Below are 17,529 nucleotides of genomic sequence, written 5' to 3'. Positions count from 1 at the left end.
TGTGCGTCGAAGCACTGAACCTCTGGCGATGAGGTAAGTATGTACTTGTGCTCCTCTCGATGTCTGGCTCAGCTATGGGTGTTTCTTTTTTTGTTACGATCCATTACTAAACGTGTCCTGCATTCTGCGTGGCTGTCGTCATGTCTTAAACCACACGCTGTTCGTTTTTCCATACCCGGCCCTATTTTGTTTGCATCTACTCCGTAAGATTCCAGGTGTGGTTCTCTGTTGTTCGGTATGAGCATGCCGATGTAAATAAATAGCTACGCCTCTCATACGACGGCCCAGTGGCAGGTCACAGTTCTGGCGTTGTGGCGGAGGCCGAATAATGTCGGATGTTAGACAGATCACATTTAGTGTTAACGTGCCAAGGTGGCTCTGTGGGCGCTGCGCCCGCAAAGCAGTTGCCATATTATACGGGTAGTTTTAAGAAAAACGAAAAAATAGACTGCATGTCCAACGAAGGCCACACAGTTAGCCGCAGCAATGCCCTTAATGACGTATCATCGTCGCCGGAAAGCCGCGTCATGAACGATGCAGGGTAGGTTCAGTCGAAACAGCACCAGTGGACTGACTGCTGGTGGGCGACCCACCGAACCAAGCAGCAATAGTAAACCGGAACTCTCAGCGACAGGCTCACTCCAAGGCACCACCTCGCCGTGACAAGTGTGACGCAGCCTGGCCCGGAATGCCTCCTGCAGCCAAGCATCAATATTGTGTCGGATCTGCAGGGTTTGAACCTTCCGCCGTGGCCGGCGATGATGCCCTGCAGACCCAAATCGATAAGCTATTGAAAAATGATGACCTTCTCGGTGCCAACCGTGTGTTGTTCAAGCTCCCGAATGGTGACGACTACATCTACCATGCAAATGCAAGCGTAAGCCTGGCCCAAGTACAACACATCGTACAGCTCGGGGGCATCAACGGATTGCACGATTGGTATAAATTGACTGACGGGACGCCGGTGAGTCTCCCGCTGCTCATACTGCAGATAACGAGCGGCAGTCGCTAATCATACACTTCGTAAAAGAGGAATCCACCGCCGCAATCGGATATAGATACCTATGTATCTATATTCAGCCACAAGACTGCGACTCTTTCTGCACTGAAGAACTTCAAGACGAACGCCAAGAAAGACTCTATCAGAGCAGAGTGTGCTACCTACATCGCCGACAAAAGATACATACACGCAGCTCTTGAATCGAAGCTAACGATACCCAAAACTAAGTCGCCGTCAATATACAACCCGTATTATCAGTTTTGGGAGTGGTCTTGTCGCTCATTAGAGTGGTGCGGCCCGTGTGCATCCTCTGAAAGAGTAGTCACAAGTCACCACGTGTTGCCGATTTTCATGCATCATTTCGGATGCGCTACGCCCTCACACGAGAGTTTGCAGATGCTAAAAATCTTGGCAGACGGCCGTGATGTCGCAGATATAGGCTCCGGAAACGGCTACTGGAGTTATATGCTGAGAGCGTACGGTCTAAGGTCGCATCCAGTAGATAACATGCAAAGCGCGTGGCGGGTATCCTGGGTCGACGACACGGTGATATCAGACGGTGTCAAGTGGCTCAAGCAACACGAGAATGGCAAGCAAATGGTCCTGTTACTGGTCTATCCCGTGGTTGGAGGGGGCACCGGCGGCGGTACTGAAGGCGCCTTCACGAAGGGCTTGGTCAATGCGTATGGTGGCGATACAATAGCTGTGGTCGGAACACAAAACAGGAATGGGTATACTGGGTTCAAGGACAAGACCATGGCTGAATACATGGAGAGGGAACAGCCACGCTGGACAAAAGTTGTCCAGATAGCGCTCCCGAGCTTCTGCGGCAAAGATGAGGCGCTATTTGTGTACCAGAGAGGCGATCGTGCCGTAAACCTAGGCGCAGGATCCGGCCAGTAGATACCTAGGAAAGCCATTTGTTGTCCATATCTGAACTCTGCTTATTTGGGCACTTGTGCCGCCACGGAAGCACTGGCTGCAACCCTCGCCTGGGGAGATTGTGGGGCTGCTGCTAAACAAAGGAAGTGGCAGCAATCGCGAAGATGGGCATTGTTTGCGATCAGCGCTCTACTAGGTTGTAATAAACACTATTTGCAACTGCACAACTGCATCGACCTCAAGTTTCGGCAATCAATGGCTGGCGAAAATTCAAGTTCAGTCATGAGACAGGGATATCTCTTCAGCGCCCCCACCACAGGCTGCATGGTGATGAGTGCTCTAGCCTTTGTGCCTCTAGGGCAACGCATGCTGCAGCTGGCTCCTAGCGCCTCTTATTAGGTATTAGTGTTAGGCAAAGCGGTCGACACAGAGGGGGCGCATTTACCAGCCATCTACTTTCTAGGCAGCTTAGCTAGTATTTACGTCGCGCTCGCATTTCTCGTCGTCAAAAGCACTGAAAACCGCAGCTTTCAGGAGTTGTGTTCAGTATAGGCCAGCTAAAGCTTTACACGAAAACTGTCACGGACCCCAAGGAAAACGCCCTCTTGTGGCCTTCGCTGCCCTCCGACCCCGCATCGTCACGCCGCAGCCACAATGTCTTTAGCAGTGCAAGGTGAACGACGTCGCGATAGGTCTAGATCCAGGTCGCGTGACCGGCGAACCAAAGATGATCCAGAGCGAGAAACGAAGACATATCTAGACATGCGAGAGTCAAGCTATGGGTACCCTGACGATGGTCATAGCGACCGATACGACGGTAAATACTCCCAGCTTGAAAACGGCCGCCGTCTCGCGTATCCTTCGGAGAACAGCTTCGAGCCGGCAATGCCTCGGACCCAATCATCGTACCAGTATGATGAGAAGAGCTCTTCTTACAGGGACAAGTACTCTCGGCCAGAGTCTCCGGAATCGAATCACCTGCCCGGGTCTTTCCCCGACGATGAGGACCAACCTCGCCGAGGCGACAAGGACGATCGCTACAAGAGTCGCAAAGACCCCCGGGAATCCAAATACAACAAATATGACGACTATGACTACCATGACAAGAGAGACAGCCACCGCTCTGAGTCTAAGCGCGACAAGCAAGATGCGATTGACGCCAGCGATGATCGATTGAAGTATCTGCCGCAAAAGTACAGCCAGAACTACGATGAGAAAGCCGATAGCAGGAGAAAAACCAGGCGCCATCGATCCGACTCTGAAGACGACGCCCTGACTTACGGTGGTCCGCCTCCATTCGAAACCCAGACGAGCTCCCCCCCGACGTATGGTAGTTACATTCCCAGTTCAAGCGTTGTCGGGGATAAGCGCAGTTCGAAGTACAAGGACGACAACTATGATGATAGGAGACGTCAGTACAGCCCCGAAAGAGAAGATCGGTCATCCAGGAAAACGAAGGGTGACTCTTATCGGGAGTCCCCTGACGACCCGAGGAGCTTTAAATCAAATGTCCTGAACGTGGAACCATCTCGGCGCACCAGGGACCGCTCTCGAGATGCCAGACGAGATGCCTCACCAGGACCGGCACTGTTAACAGCGGAACCTGACAAGCACGGACGGGATAAGTCTCGCGACAGATCCCGCGACCGGCGGTCATCCAAGCGCGAACCCTCACCATTGCCATCGACTGCTCGAATGTCATCCCTCACTGTTGACACGCACCGTCCTGTCAGTATGTCGCTGGCGGCGGCTCCAGGCTCGCCTCTCCTTGAGTCATACCACGGCACCTACCAGGACTGTTCCCCAATGCCATCGCCGTTGCTTCTTGCGTCGCAAGCAGCCAATGAACACCCGCATATTATCGATACGCTCTCACCCCTCAACTCCGATGTCGAAGGAGACGGCAAGAAGCGCAACCGCAGAGCTCGCTTCCATGACCCAGAAGATATTGCCTCCCGTCTGGCGCGAGCCTTGAAAGGCGACAGGCCGCCTGATACGGAGCCTCTCATTGAGATTCTCCCAAGCCTGTCGCATGACCAGGTGATGGAGCTACGGGCGGAGTACAAGCGTATTGTCAAGACAGGCTCGGAGCGCAAGGGGGTCAATATCGCGAAACACATTCGGGCACGACTCAAAGACGAGGATCCTATGCTCATGAAGGCTTGCTACTCTGTTGCTCTTGGAATGTGGGAAAGCGAAGCCTACTGGGCCAATTTCTGGTATCAAGGAGACAAAACGCGTCGCGAGCTTCTCATTGAAACTCTGATGGGACGTTCAAATGATGAGATCCGCCAGATCAAGGATGCTTTCACAGACAAGAAATACGACAACAGTCTGACAAAATGCATGAAGACCGAGCTGAAGGAAGATAAGTTCAAGAAAGCGGTTTTGACAGTCTTGGAAGAGCGAAGAATGGATGATTTCGATCAGTACGGCCGCACCATTCCGCTGGACTATGACTTGATCGACCGCGATGTTGATGAGTTGAGAAAAGCAGTCAAGGCCGAAAAAGGTGGCGAAACTCTTATGATTGCCATCGTACTACAGCGGAGTGATGCTCATCTGAGAGCTGCCCTGAAAGAATATGAGCGCCACTACAGAGGTAATTTTGCGCGCGAGGCTCTCAAGAAGAGCGGCAATCTTGTGGTAAGTGTTTCCTACCTCGCCCATCTCCAACGAACGGAAACAGTGAGCTAACTTTGCAAGGGTGAACTGCTCGCTCATATTCTGAACGGAATAATTAACCGCCCTGTCCGCGATGCCTTGCTCCTACACCATGCACTTACAGCCTCGCGCAAGGACAACCTACGGCGCGAGCTGCTTGTCTCTAGACTTGTCAGATATCACTGGGACCCTATGCACATGCAGGCTGTCAAGAAGGCCTACAGCGAGAGGTACGGTCGTGAGCTTCAGGATGCCGTCCGTGACGCAACCAGCGGGGAATGGGGTATCTTTTGTTTGGAGCTGTGCATTGCACGAATGCCCAACCATGTTCGACGCATTGAAAGAGTTGGCGGTAGTGGTCGGTAACGGTATTTTGCTGCCCAAAGCACGAGCATGTATCCCATGTCTCTATCTTTGTACCTTGTGACTATATCTATCAAGCCCAGTATACAGACAGATTGTTTCGTGTTTTATGGATAAACCTTGTCCACCTGCTTGCTTATTTGCCCTTTTTACCTCCCTTGACTTGATTTTTGCCCCCCCCTGAGCCACGACCCTTGCCAGAGCCAGAGTTTGCGCCGACGACAACCAAACGAACGCGGCCGGCAGGAACTGTATTGACAATCTCCTCCGGCTTTAAGAACTTTATAAGTTCTACCTCTCTGGGCCACATCTTTTCTGTATCCGTGCTCTTCTCGTCCACGGCGCCTTTCCTGCCTGCATCTGCTCTCCAGCGCTCCAGCAGCTCCTTTACTGCCTTGCCTTTTTTCACGGTGCCGGGCTGCAGCTTGAATTTGTATTTGGATCGGCCAAGAGCAGCCCAAGGAGCACAGAATGTTATGGCTTCCACGATTTCGTCGCCAGGGCGCGGGGTACCAACCAATAAATCGATGGGTGCTCGCAGCTCGTCTTCGTCGTCTCCTTCGGGATCCACGCCGTCGAGAATCGCACGTCTCTTCTCTTCATGTTGAGCTACCTCTTTTTGTTTCTTCTCATGTTGTGCACGACGTCTTGCTTTGGCCTGCTCCATGTCTTGCTCACGCTTCAGTTTTGCCTGGGCTTCAGCCTCAGCTTTCTGCTTGCCCGCAGCAGAACCAATCAGCACCTCGGCGGCAGCACGATCCTCTTCATCTTGGTTTTTGTACTTGGCAGCGATTTTCTTCGCCTTTCCTTTTTGGCCCCTCTTTGGCTTCTTGGACTCGGGTGGGACACCACCCCTTGCTGTAGATTTGGCAACGCTCCCCGTTTCTGTACCAGTTTCGATCGTGTTCGCTTCTGATTGGGTAGTGTCCAGTTCCTCAACATCGTCATCACTCTCCTCATTGACATTGAGGGAAGCTATAGTCGATCGTACTTGATCATCGTCGCCACCATGATCGTCATGCTGCGGCGTCTCCGAACCAAGATCCTGGCCCTGGAGAGGGTTGGATCTGGCGGGCTGTTCGTCGTCATCCTCATGATCGATTTCATCTTGTTCGCCATCAGACTTCTCGCTAGCGATCGTAGTATAAGACTCTCGTTCGACTCCATCGTCTGTCGCTTTCGGGTCAACGTGAGAAAAGTTTGAGCTGGTTTGTCTCTCAGGAGCAGCATCGGCTGCCGGCTCATCCTGGATACGATGCTTGTTGTGATGGGCCTTGCTTTCCTCGCTAATTTTGAACATGACACTGAGACCGAGGACCAGCTGCCCTGGTGGCAGAAAGTTCTTCTCTCCGCTGATATTGAAGTTGCCGGGTTGTAGTATGTCTCCCGTAGAAGTTGACTTTGAAACCTGATTGGACTTGACCCACCAAGCGCCAATACCAGCTTTTGAATCCCATGCATCGGAGGAGCAAACGCTTAATTGACCGGCCTGAGCTAGCGTTGCCGGTGGAATTGGCGCGTCAGCTGTGTTCAGACTATTTTTCACAATAGCGACGGCGGCATTGTTCGCGTCGGCGTGGCAGAAGACGTCACCGCTACGCAAATGCCGTCGATACAAGATTTCTGCCTGAGACTTATCCTTGGCAGCAACGACAAGGTAGCCATCAGAAGAAATGAACCAATAAAACTTCTCAAACCACATGAGATTTCGGATGGGCTGCAGTAGTGCCTTTTCTTGCTTCAGAACCTTCTTCAAATCGTGTTTGATCTTCTGCTCGGTGCTCTTGATGGCTCTGTCAGCCTGCAGTTGAGTCTTCTCTTCCTTGACGACCGCGGTTTTTCGTTGATCGTAGTATTCCCGTGCATTGCTCCAAGGACTAAGCGTGAGGACTACTTCAACAATAACAGTCTTGTTTGAGTTCTTCCGTCCGCCCTTGGCAGCATCTACATCGTCTTCGGATTCGGAACCGCTATCGTCTGTTTCGAATGGATCTTCCTCCTCGCTTTCAGCATCATCTTCTTCGCTCAAGCGAACAGATATGACATTGTCAGCCAGGTTCAAGGGCAGGCATATCAAATTTGCAACCGCATTGTTTTTCTTTTGCTCTCTTTCAACAAGCTTTCCAATGTCCACCCAGTCCATTCCTTGATCAAGCAGGCCATTGATCGAATCCATGGCCTCTTGGACTCGCTCAATATTAGCCTCGATGGCGGCTGCTTTTCGAAAGTTATCAGACTGGTAGCTTTGCAGTCCCTTGATCCTATTTTCTTGCTCTTGTTTAGCCGCGTCGAGTTTTCTTTGAGCAGCTGCTTCTCTTTCCACTAGGCGGCTTTCTAGCCTTTGACCTTCAAGCGATGAGAAAAATTCGTCGACGGTTTGATTATAGCCGTCAAACTGAAGAACCTCAATGTCATTGTTCTTTTCAAATTTTGCCGGTACGAAGGGATGAAAATCATCGTAAAGCAGGCCCAGCCTTGCTTTGCTGGCAGCGTCTTGGCTTTGCAAGTTCTGCTCCTGAGTCGGCTTCTTTGCGAATATAAAGCCGGCACACGTTGGAGACGACGTGATAGAGTCAACAAGCTCTCTTGCTTTGCGCAGACTTTCTGTTAAATCTTTGAGGAGGCTGGCGTCTTCCAGAATCACTTCCAGCTTGTGGGAGGTATCGAAATCATTTACCTGAAGTATATGATCAACCAATATTGGAGGTAATTCGGTGATTGACACAGCCAAGCACTTTCGAAGTACATCTGTTTGTTTAGAGCTCGGTTTCGAGATGGGAACTTTTGCGGTCGATGCCTTTTCAACGGCCGCTGCCAGTGCGGTTCGAACTCTGTCTTCCGAAAGATCAGGTATTCCGAGAAAATTCTGTCTGCTTTCCAGAGAATACTGCAATCCAACTTTCTGTGGTTCTTGGCCTTCTCCTTCAGACACGTTTCTGGATAGAGCAAGTATCTTGAGATCGGCATCGGTCAGGATTACGTTTCCGCTCTGTGCATGTAAGTCAGCAGCGGAAGAGCCATCGCGACAAGTCCGTCGATCTTCTTACAGCAAAAAACTCGAGATATAGCCTGTACTGGCCATCGCTGAATTGGAATTCAAGAATGCGGTCAGTGCCTATCTGCGATACTAAAGTAAGACGTCGTGTCTTGAGGGTCTTGCGCAGTCGAGAAACAAAGGCGGACGGGGTTCCAGCTGTGGCGCGGGCGAATTCGGTCGTGTGGCAGCGGAAGCCAATGTCTATGAGCAGCTGCTTCTTCGTGTCTGGCTTTGCGAATTTGAAGAGTAATATTTTTGTCGAAAGGTCGTAGATATTTGCGACTCGGAGCGAGGTCAAGCTCTGGTTTAGCTCGTGAGCAATAACCTGGGGCAAGTGGAAGCTGAGTGTCAGCAGGCTGACGGGTCGTGCGGATGGAATTCTAAAGCCGTACCTTGACGTCGAGGGAGGAAAACCTTTGCTTCATATTGAGAGCTTCGGAAAGTCAAGCGAGGGCGTCAGGTAGTTAAGAGAGCTTGCTACATGAACTGGCTATCTTGTGCCGTTCCGCCACACCGAGCCGAACATGGCGGGGCAATTACGGCATGGCGGGGCAGTAATGGCGGCGCTCTGGAAATCTAGTTTATAATGTCACGTGTGGCAGGTTTCGAGTTGCGAGAGCGGGCTTTACAATAACAAAGCAAGTGCACGAGGTGCAGGGACACAGACTGATTCCATAAGCATTCATTTGGTCGCCTGCACCTGCTTACCATGACCAGAGCTAGCCTTTTCGCTGCAGACCTAGTATCCGGAGTGTTGCCAGCGTGGCCAGCCGCCAAACAGAGCGGTTATAACGCAGCAGTCAGACAAACTACTTAAATGCTGGTCTGCTGAACAGTTGGTATGGCTTCATCTTAGTGCCATCACATCTTGCGTCTGGCAAGTGCAAATGTTATAAAGCGTGTTTGCAAGTGTGCTTCGTGCTCTTACAGTGCGATACGGTCACTCACACTGGCCTGCGTGGTACCAGTACATGGGGTTTGCAATAATTGCAAATCTCGACCCAGCTTAGGCTAGGCCAGATCGGAAATGGCTAGGCACACATTTTCACTGGTAGACGAATGAATGTTCGCGAGCCCACGCTCACGAGTAAGCCGAGGCCTGTACTTGCTGATGCTGATTTCATTACGGGGCATCCGTACGTAGTAGCATGGCAATAGAACTCTAGCGCCACATAGTGGTCACTTTACCGTGCGGATACGTGGATTCGAATACATACACAACAAAGGCCGATCGCATGTGAGCCTGTGACAGAGATACGTGCAATACTGCCAAGATTGGCTGACCCCTGTTGTCGCTGTGGCAACAATGGCACAGCTGGCTCGGCTGCGCGATCAGACGCGTCCACAGCCCCGGAGACAACAACAGATGGGCTTGGGCGTACGACCATGATGATGTCGGAAGCAAGGCAGGCTTCAGTTTGCCAACTGTTTCCACCTACAGTACTGCTATCCCATTGACCAGCACACTAATAATGTAAGCCTCTTGCCAAGTCTTCCCGTTGGGCGCTGGTATGTCGGGCTTCAGACGACTGACACTTGGATGCCCAAGCCGCTGCTGTTTTTGGCGTACGCAAGACACGGCAGCCCAGCAGCCCACTCACATGGCGTGTAGGGGGCGCCGCCCGCGAGAACCAATATTTACTGGTGAATCAATTGAGAATGGTCCGAAATAGTGGAGCCTATTCATGCTAATTCCAAGACACTTTTGTAAAATCTCCTTGACAAAGCCCTTATTCGTACCGGCTCACGCGGCTGCGAGCAGGCCGGAGCTGCCCAAGTGTGGGCAACAGCAGCCAGCTCAGCAAGCATTTGGCATTGTTCAATGCAAGCCAAAGGCACAACAGCTAATAAACGACACCGTCTTTGGCCTATGGAGTCATTCACAGCATCGGTTCCCCGCTTTGCTTCTTGGTCCGACACCCTAAAAATAACAGTCGAGTGGTACCAGTATTGCAAAGGGCTCTCCCCCCTTTTGTTTACTGGCTCGTCGTGCCTGTCTAGGTACCGCCACCGCCCTCCCGCCTCGCAGATGCAAGGGAAGTGCCGGCTTGCTCGAGCCGGGGCTTTCGGTGGCCGTGCATCTGCACCAGTCGCCTCAAGCTGAAGCGCTCCAGTGGGGGACCAAGGCCCGTATCATCAGGCTATTCCGGTTTGGCTGAAAGTAAACAAACCCCTAGTCCGTGTAAACACAGCGCATCGAATCAAGGATACAGCCCCAAGCAACAACAGGCCCACGTAATAACATGTATCCGTAGCCAGCCCGAGTCCCCGTCTCCCCGGTCCTCAAAAGCCATCGCTCTGCTGCATCTGTCAGGCCGCCAGCTCTCCTCTCCAAATACTTCCAGCCACATCATCACCGCTCTCGAAAGAAAAGACTTCACCGAGGACCTTTCCTCTCTTTTCCTTCCCCTCTTCTTCGACTTTTGTTCCCAAGACAAAAGCCAGAGGACTTCTTGTCATCCTTTCGTGCTCGTTACGGAAGGTTGTTGAGAAGATTCTCTCGCTAGGCAAAAGTCGCCAATCTGGACTTTGAAGCTCGTGTCCCCGTGCCCTTCAGCATCTTTCCCTCCACCTATAGGGACAGCGAGTCGCAGACAACCACCCAGACTCACGAGGAGGTTGACATCAATCTCCCCAACAAGCAGCCAGCCGGACGGGAAGGCCAGTACTCTTCTCACAAGGTCAACGAGGAAGAAGTCCGTTTTACCCGTGAAGAAGATCTTCGCCGCCGTCCCGGTTTCCAGTCGGAGCAGCACTACGTCAGGGAAGATCACAGGTAAGCTCAAACTACATATCTCTCCTCTCTCGCTTCTGCAGCACCTTCTCCCCATTTTCCCCATTGCCCCATCCATGCAAGCCCTGCCTAAGCGCCCAGGTCAGAGGTGCGGTGAAGCTATGCCACGCACCCTGGTCCAGGGGCTTCAGTTGCCCCAGAAACTGCGCCGCCCACGAATATTCCCAAGCAAGGTCGTCTAACCATCTTCCTAGACCTGCACACAACGAGTACGCAGACACTCACATCGAGGTCGATACTCACCGTCAGACCTACGGCACCCCTATTGACAACATCGAGCGTGAATATCGCGAGCATTACCGCCCTCGATACAACGCCGCCGTAGACGTCCCTCAGGCTCACCAGTCCGAGAACATCCGCGTCGACGAGTACACCGTTAACGGAGACACCCGTCCCTCCATCCACAAGGAGGACATCAAGATCACCGAGGAGACCTTTGAGCCCTACCGTTTCGGTCGCGCCGATCAAAAGTCAAAGATGGGTTACTACGACGAAGACGGTACGCCCTGCTCGTCAACATGCCCAATACACCCTGCCAGCTGCTAATTTCATCGCCAGGTCACTACCACTCCTTCCGCCACGGCATGCACAAGCTTGCTGACCGCATCGTTCACCCCCGTGGGCACCATGAGGAGCACATTGACGTAGAGATCCGCGATGGCCCGGCTCCGGCGCCCCGTGGCCGCTCCTCCGAAGCCAGCCAGTACCTTCCCAACACCGTCACCATTCCTTGCCACCACATCCGCATTGGTGACTTCCTGATGTTGCAAGGACGCCCTTGCCAGGTCATTCGCATCTCTACCTCGTCTGCCACCGGCCAGTACCGCTATCTCGGTGTTGACCTCTTTACCCGCCAGCTGCACGAGGAGTCTTCCTTTGTCTCCAACCCCGCTCCCAGCGTGGTTGTCCAGACCATGCTCGGCCCCGTCTTCAAGCAGTACCGTGTGCTTGACCTTCAGGGTGGTAGCATCGTTGCCATGACCGAGACTGGCGATGTCAAGCAGAGCTTGGCCGTTATTGACCAGTCCAACCTGTGGTCTCGTCTTAGCACCGCTTTCGAGTCTGGTCGTGGCAGCGTCCGTGCTCTCGTCCTCAACGACAACGGCCGCGAACTCGCTGTTGACATGAAGGTCATCCACGGCTCTCGCCTGTAAGGAGCGTTCCTCGCTCATGTATGAATCAGATATATTACTTGAACATGTAGCTAGTTTATATTGGCTTATATAGCTGCGAAACAATATGATAAGAGACCTAAGTCTGTGTTTTCATTTCTCTCCCTCAATGTCGCGGTCCTTGCGTGCTGCTCGTCTCTGATTTGTGCCTTTTTGACGGAGCCATCATAAAGTGTACTGTGGTCAGAAACCCGGGAATGTGTCGTCGATGTGGCCCAGATCTGCATCTAACATATTGAAGAGTTGTAGTGTAATATTAAACTTGGCCTTCAGTGAAGCTCCGTAGAAACACTATTTTGTCCGGCATTTGTCACAAATAGAACTGGCCTGCCAAAGTAGGCAACTGCTGCACATGCGTCCCGTTTTCATGCTGCAGCCCATCAAGGTTCCTGGACGTCCTTCACAGATACGCATCACCAGCCTGCGCTGCCGTTTCTGGATTGTGAAAATATTTGCTTATTACTGTACGTAGGGGTAATGTATTACTAATTACATGTATGTACCTATCATTTTGATGCCGAAACTACTATACAAGATTTCAGCAAGACTTTAGCTCATCATTGCATCTCGCTTCGTTGCTTGAGCGCCCTGGCTATGCTTCACTACTCTGATTAGAGCTAATACGGGTAGTAGAACCGTGTACGGCAGCCTATAGCAAAGCACCGGATAAACGTTTTGTGCGATGCTTTGTCCGGTGCTTTGCTTTGTCCGGTGCTTTGCTATAGGCTGCCGTACCCGTGATGGCGTTCTTATCAAATCGCGGGGAGCGACCACGGCGGCGGAGTCACTATCCCAGTGCGTGACCTGAATTATTATTCGCTCACACTCTAAGGGTCAAGCTGCCTAGTCGTATTGCGGGATGTAAACGAGCCGACCATTTCATTATTTAAAAGCTGTGCTTCCCACGCAGCCTTGCTGACTTGCTTTGCTCTAACAGCAGCAGCTTGTTGAATCTTGCGTCTCTCTACAAAAGACTATTTTACTGCAACACTAGGTTGCAATAATGGGTAGCCAGCCTTCCAAGCCGTCGCACCAACTGAGCCAGCATGAAAAAGCCGTCATTGATTGCGTGACAGAATTGCGCATAGATGAAGACTACATTGAAGTAGCCACCGAGAAGCCAGGTCGAGAGACTGTGCAGCTGCACCCCAGATCTCCAGGAGGCGTCGATCCTATCGCTTCAAATGAGTTCATTCGCCAGGTGCTGAATGACCCAAAGAACAGGTACACGATAATGTTTTGCTTTTGCAAATGTTCTGCAGACTGCTCAGTCGACGGTTGCTAACTCTAGCCAGGCTCGCTCTTACAGCCTTAAGCACGGCGAATCCTCGTCAAGTACTGATGTCCTCGCCTGTTGCTCAGGTCGATCAGCAAATTTTCAGCCACGGAATACCATTTGAGGGAAATCCAATTACATCCCAGGGAGCAAGCGGTCGCTGTTGGCTCTTCGCTGCGACCAACGTCTTCAGGATCGCCTTCATGCAAAAGTATGGACTAGAGTCGTTTGAGCTATCTCAGTCCTACCTCTTTTTCTGGGACAAGTTCGAAAAGACGAACTGGTTCCTCGAGCAGATCATCGCGACAAGCCAGGAAGACATTGGCAGCCGGCTCGTTCAGCAGCTGCTTACTGATTTGATCGGCGACGGTGGACAAATGAGCATGGTACAGGGTCTAGTGGCCAAATACGGTCTGGTTCCCAAGACCATTTATCCCGATAACTGGAATGCCACGAATTCTGCTATTCTGAACTCGATCTTGAAGACGAAGCTACGTCAGAATGCGTTGACACTTCGCAGGCTATTGCGTGGAGAGCTAGCTGCTGACCCTACCCCAGCAGCTGTTGAGGGATTCAAAGCTGCAATGCTGCAAGAAGCCTTGACAATCATGACACTGCTCCTAGGACCACCCCCAAGTAGCACAGAGTCATTCAGTTGGGATTATCTGGACAAAAGTGGAAAGTCTCATAAATTGAGCATCTCGCCGAAAGACTTTGCTCGGGATACTTATGGATCGGATATTCGAGTCAGCTTGGAGACCCTGGATGGCATGATTTCGCTTGTTCACGACCCTCGCCACAAGCCAATGTCACTCCTTACAGTTGACCGGCTGGGTAACATCGTCGGAGGCCGCAAAGTTGAATACGTCAATGTCGATATGGATACCCTCAAGACCTCGTGCGTGAGGATGATCAAAGCTGGCATGCCCGTCTTCTTTGGCTGTGACGTCGGCCAGTTTAGCGACAAGGACCTGGGTGTCATGGATACAGAGCTTTTCAACTACCAGGTCGGCATTAATACCAATTTGTTGGGCATGAACAAGGCCGAAAGACTCATGACAGGAGAGAGCAGAATGACCCACGCCATGGTCTTGACGGCCGTGCACATCGACGAAGCAACCGGGCAGCCCGTCCGATGGAGAGTCCAAAACAGCTGGGGACCGACTGCTGGTGACAAGGGCTGGTTTGTGATGACGGATGCGTGGATGGATGAATTTGTTTATCAGGCGGTTATTGACCCACGGCTCTGCCCGCGAGCAGTGCGAGATGTCCTGAAGCAGGAACCCGTTACATTGCCACTGTGGGATCCTATGGGCTCTCTGGCAATGGCTTGACTATGATGTGGCGACGCCAGGATGGGGTATGATTTTCAACATAACAGTGGTTACAAGACATCCCTGTCGTTGGGCATCATCGTGGAAGCAGTTTGTATCGTAAATTCGTAAATTGGGCAGTGGTACCCAATCTCGTACGGAAACTAGATAGAGAAGTAGGTTATGCGCTGCCTTGCAGTATTATTTATTCATTTATATATTTTATCAAGAAAAAATAGAACGGGGGGTCCCCACTCGCCTGCCCTGTCATTGTTGGGCAGCGTTGGACGCCTTTTACGGCAGTGTTACCGGACATGCCAAGTGCGGCATAAAATGGGAATCAAGGCAGCCGAAAGGCAAGCATTCAAGGACGGCGCTTCGATCGGAGTAGACTAAATAAAATAATGTGCCAGCTAGCTAGCCCCCTAGCTAATTACCACTAGCCACACTGCAAGGAGCTGTGGGCGTGGCAGGCCTCACCGAACCCTTGCCTACAGTGGTGCAGCTGGCGTTTCAAGCGTTGCAGGTGGCGCACCAGTTAGGCTAGCACCTAGGTAGAAAACGACACTTACCTTAGCGGCCTGTCGAACATACATATGCCCTGCATGCATAGGGTTGGTTCCCTGCTTTATCAACAGCGACACAAGAAGGCGGGGGGGAAGGTGTTGCCAAGCATCCGAAACCAATACAGCAACCGCGCCTTGACTGCAAGCCCATGCTACCAGTAAGTCCTCTGGCTAATGCCACAGCAGGCAAGGTAGTGCGCAGCGCCTGCAGTGCTACGCTTCACAAAAGGCCATGAAGAATCGACGTGCGTGGGGGTATGCCTTGTATATACTAGCTTGCTCGTCTAGCGGACTCATCGTGTGCGTCTCATTTGTCGCTTGAGGTCTATTCGTAACAGTTGCTTACAATCAAGCATTGTGTCAACGCCCAATTCTTCCACAACTCCACAAGATAGGTAGGTACCCTTGCTATTGGAAAGTGACGTCGTAGGTAGGTACCCGGTGGTCAGCCCTCTGCCCGAGCTAGAAAAACTACCCTGCTCCCTCATATACTGTACTGGTATCCGTACATTCTCCTAAACCGCCAACTTCCCGGTTTTTGTTGCTCTCGGGCCGTCAGAATCTCGTCGTCTGCCCTCCCAGTGCCGCGCAGCAGTTTGTGTCTCACTTAGCCCTCTGTACGTACCAACTCAGCTCGCAGGCTAGGGCTTCCCCGCGTGCCATTGTCGCTCGGGAGAGCGACTGAATCTGCATTCCTGCCAAACCGGATATCTGTGGGTGTTCTGACTAGCCAAGGATTAGTCAAGTTTCCAAGCCAGCCCAGCAACCTCCATGTTGAGCTGATCACCTGGGCTGCCTTGCATTTAAGCCCGAACTGTCCCCTTCGTTTTTTTTTTTTTTTGGCGGTCGAACTGGCTTCGCGGCATTGTTTTCCCAGGACTGCTTCGGAAAGACACGAGTCGGCTGAGTCCACCTGTTCCAGGACTCCCACTTTATTATCAATCGCCGCTCACCGATAGAGCGGGCGCGCAACCTCCGCCAATCCCTCTCATTCCAGCGTCGCTTGTTCACAAGAGCGCTGCGCTGCCCTCCTTGCCGCACACTGCCAGACATCCTCGAATCGAAAATTCAAATCCTCAACTATGGCCGATCGACATCGCAGCCACCATTATGCCAGTCGGCCGGCGAGTGCAAATCCCTCTCGGTCATCTCTCCCCGCCGGTATGGTGTATCAACCGTCGTATGCAGACGAATCGTACTCGATCCCTTCTGGCAGCCGCTACCCTGTAACCACACCTCGCGGGTACTCAAGCTCTACTGCTACTTCTGGCCAGCCTACAACGACAAGAACGTATGCCGTCACGCAGGATGGCCGATTTCACCCCAGAACACGCGATCACAGCCACACAAGGCGGTCGACTATGGATTCGACAGTGCGGCCACCTGTGATTATAACTACAACACAAAAGGATCGATCTCAAAACAACTTGGCACTTGGTACTGGTGCACGTAACGGCAGTCCCATCCGCGACGACCATCGCCACGGCGACTCTCAACACTACGCCGTACCTGCCTCGACGAGGCGTTCTCGCAGCTCTGCGCGGCCTTACCATGGCGACGACTATCCTCGTCGCAGGGACCGTGGAGACAGCCTTTTGACTCCCCACGATGCAGAGTCTTACCGCCAATCCCGCCCTTCCGCTACCCGCTCAAGCAATCCACGTCCCAGTGCGGCATTAATTGATTATGGTGATGATGGGTACAAGTACACAAATGCTGGAGAATTGGTTCGATACGATCTTGACAACTCCAAACCATCTCGCTCTCAACGCCACGATGGCCTAAATCAAGACTACTATCGTCCCAAACCAGTGTACGCCAATAGCCACAGAAGAACGGATGGCCCGAGATACGAGACGGACAGAGCCTACGTCGTGCCACATGGTGGTCCACCGCCATCTACACGTGGTTTTGACAAAATAAGCAGAGATGGCGCTATCGACCGAGATCGTCAGGCTCCCCCTGCCGCCCCAAAGCCTCCGAAGCCACTACCTCATTCCGAGGCGACCAGTAGTCTCCGAGATGCGAAGGACGTGAGACACAGCCGACCTGTTTCTGTCAGTCAGGAGCCACCCTATCGGGACAATTCATATTATCTTCGAGATGACTTCCGAGATCGGCGCGGCCACGTTCGCGGTCGAAGTGACGACAGGGGAGCTGAAAACAAACGTCCACATTCTACTCAGTTCTATGACGATAGCGTCCCAAATCGTGGGTTCGGTGTTCGCGCGAGCCCGGACGCCGCTCTGGACGGTCGGCGCGATGACCGACGCAGCCGAGAGGAACCCCGAAGAAATGACTACCTACACTCTGGCGAAAAGCCACTTTCAGAGCCTCGAAAAGCTACGCAAGATCGCCCGTTATCTTTTTCTGGTACAAGTAAGCATCCGGAGAGCGACCGAAAGGATAATGGCAGAGATACTTCATACAGCATTCTCGAAACTGCTGGCACTGGTCTCGGC

General features: G+C 52.2%; 6 protein-coding genes across 6 annotated transcripts; 5 read left to right on the top strand and 1 right to left on the bottom strand.

The window, feature by feature from the left end:
* Window positions 1-688: 688 nt before the first annotated feature.
* LMH87_002268 (uncharacterized protein) lies at window positions 689-1,903 on the top strand (the record flags this gene model as incomplete). The annotated part of the gene is made up of 2 exons (XM_056193693.1): window positions 689-964; window positions 1,031-1,903. The coding sequence occupies 2 exons, from the start codon at window positions 689-691 to the stop codon at window positions 1,901-1,903; spliced, it is 1,149 nt and encodes a 382-aa protein (XP_056050703.1).
* A 633-nt stretch (window positions 1,904-2,536) lies between these two features.
* Window positions 2,537-4,912, top strand: LMH87_002267 (uncharacterized protein; the record flags this gene model as incomplete). Its single annotated transcript, XM_056193692.1, has 2 exons — window positions 2,537-4,528; window positions 4,589-4,912. The coding sequence occupies 2 exons, from the start codon at window positions 2,537-2,539 to the stop codon at window positions 4,910-4,912; spliced, it is 2,316 nt and encodes a 771-aa protein (XP_056050702.1).
* Window positions 4,913-5,045: 133 nt separating this feature from the next.
* On the bottom strand, window positions 5,046-8,371 carry LMH87_002266 (uncharacterized protein; the record flags this gene model as incomplete). The annotated part of the gene is made up of 3 exons (XM_056193691.1): window positions 5,046-7,898; window positions 7,957-8,271; window positions 8,339-8,371. 3 exons carry the CDS (start codon window positions 8,369-8,371, stop codon window positions 5,046-5,048), a joined length of 3,201 nt encoding a protein of 1,066 aa, XP_056050701.1.
* Window positions 8,372-9,312: 941 nt separating this feature from the next.
* On the top strand, window positions 9,313-11,894 carry LMH87_002265 (uncharacterized protein; the record flags this gene model as incomplete). Its single annotated transcript, XM_056193690.1, has 8 exons — window positions 9,313-9,324; window positions 9,388-9,420; window positions 9,496-9,512; window positions 10,037-10,107; window positions 10,202-10,255; window positions 10,461-10,722; window positions 10,935-11,239; window positions 11,299-11,894. 8 exons carry the CDS (start codon window positions 9,313-9,315, stop codon window positions 11,892-11,894), a joined length of 1,350 nt encoding a protein of 449 aa, XP_056050700.1.
* A 1,021-nt stretch (window positions 11,895-12,915) lies between these two features.
* On the top strand, window positions 12,916-14,522 carry LMH87_002264 (uncharacterized protein; the record flags this gene model as incomplete). Its single annotated transcript, XM_056193689.1, has 2 exons — window positions 12,916-13,136; window positions 13,208-14,522. The coding sequence occupies 2 exons, from the start codon at window positions 12,916-12,918 to the stop codon at window positions 14,520-14,522; spliced, it is 1,536 nt and encodes a 511-aa protein (XP_056050699.1).
* Window positions 14,523-16,149: 1,627 nt separating this feature from the next.
* On the top strand, window positions 16,150-16,666 carry LMH87_002263 (uncharacterized protein; the record flags this gene model as incomplete). Its single annotated transcript, XM_056193688.1, has 2 exons — window positions 16,150-16,228; window positions 16,527-16,666. 2 exons carry the CDS (start codon window positions 16,150-16,152, stop codon window positions 16,664-16,666), a joined length of 219 nt encoding a protein of 72 aa, XP_056050698.1.
* Window positions 16,667-17,529: the final 863 nt, after the last annotated feature.

This window comes from Akanthomyces muscarius, chromosome 3 (assembly GCF_028009165.1).
Source record: "Akanthomyces muscarius strain Ve6 chromosome 3, whole genome shotgun sequence".
NCBI classification, from domain to species: domain Eukaryota; kingdom Fungi; phylum Ascomycota; class Sordariomycetes; order Hypocreales; family Cordycipitaceae; genus Akanthomyces; species Akanthomyces muscarius.
This window is presented reverse-complemented; position numbering and strand designations above follow the sequence as displayed.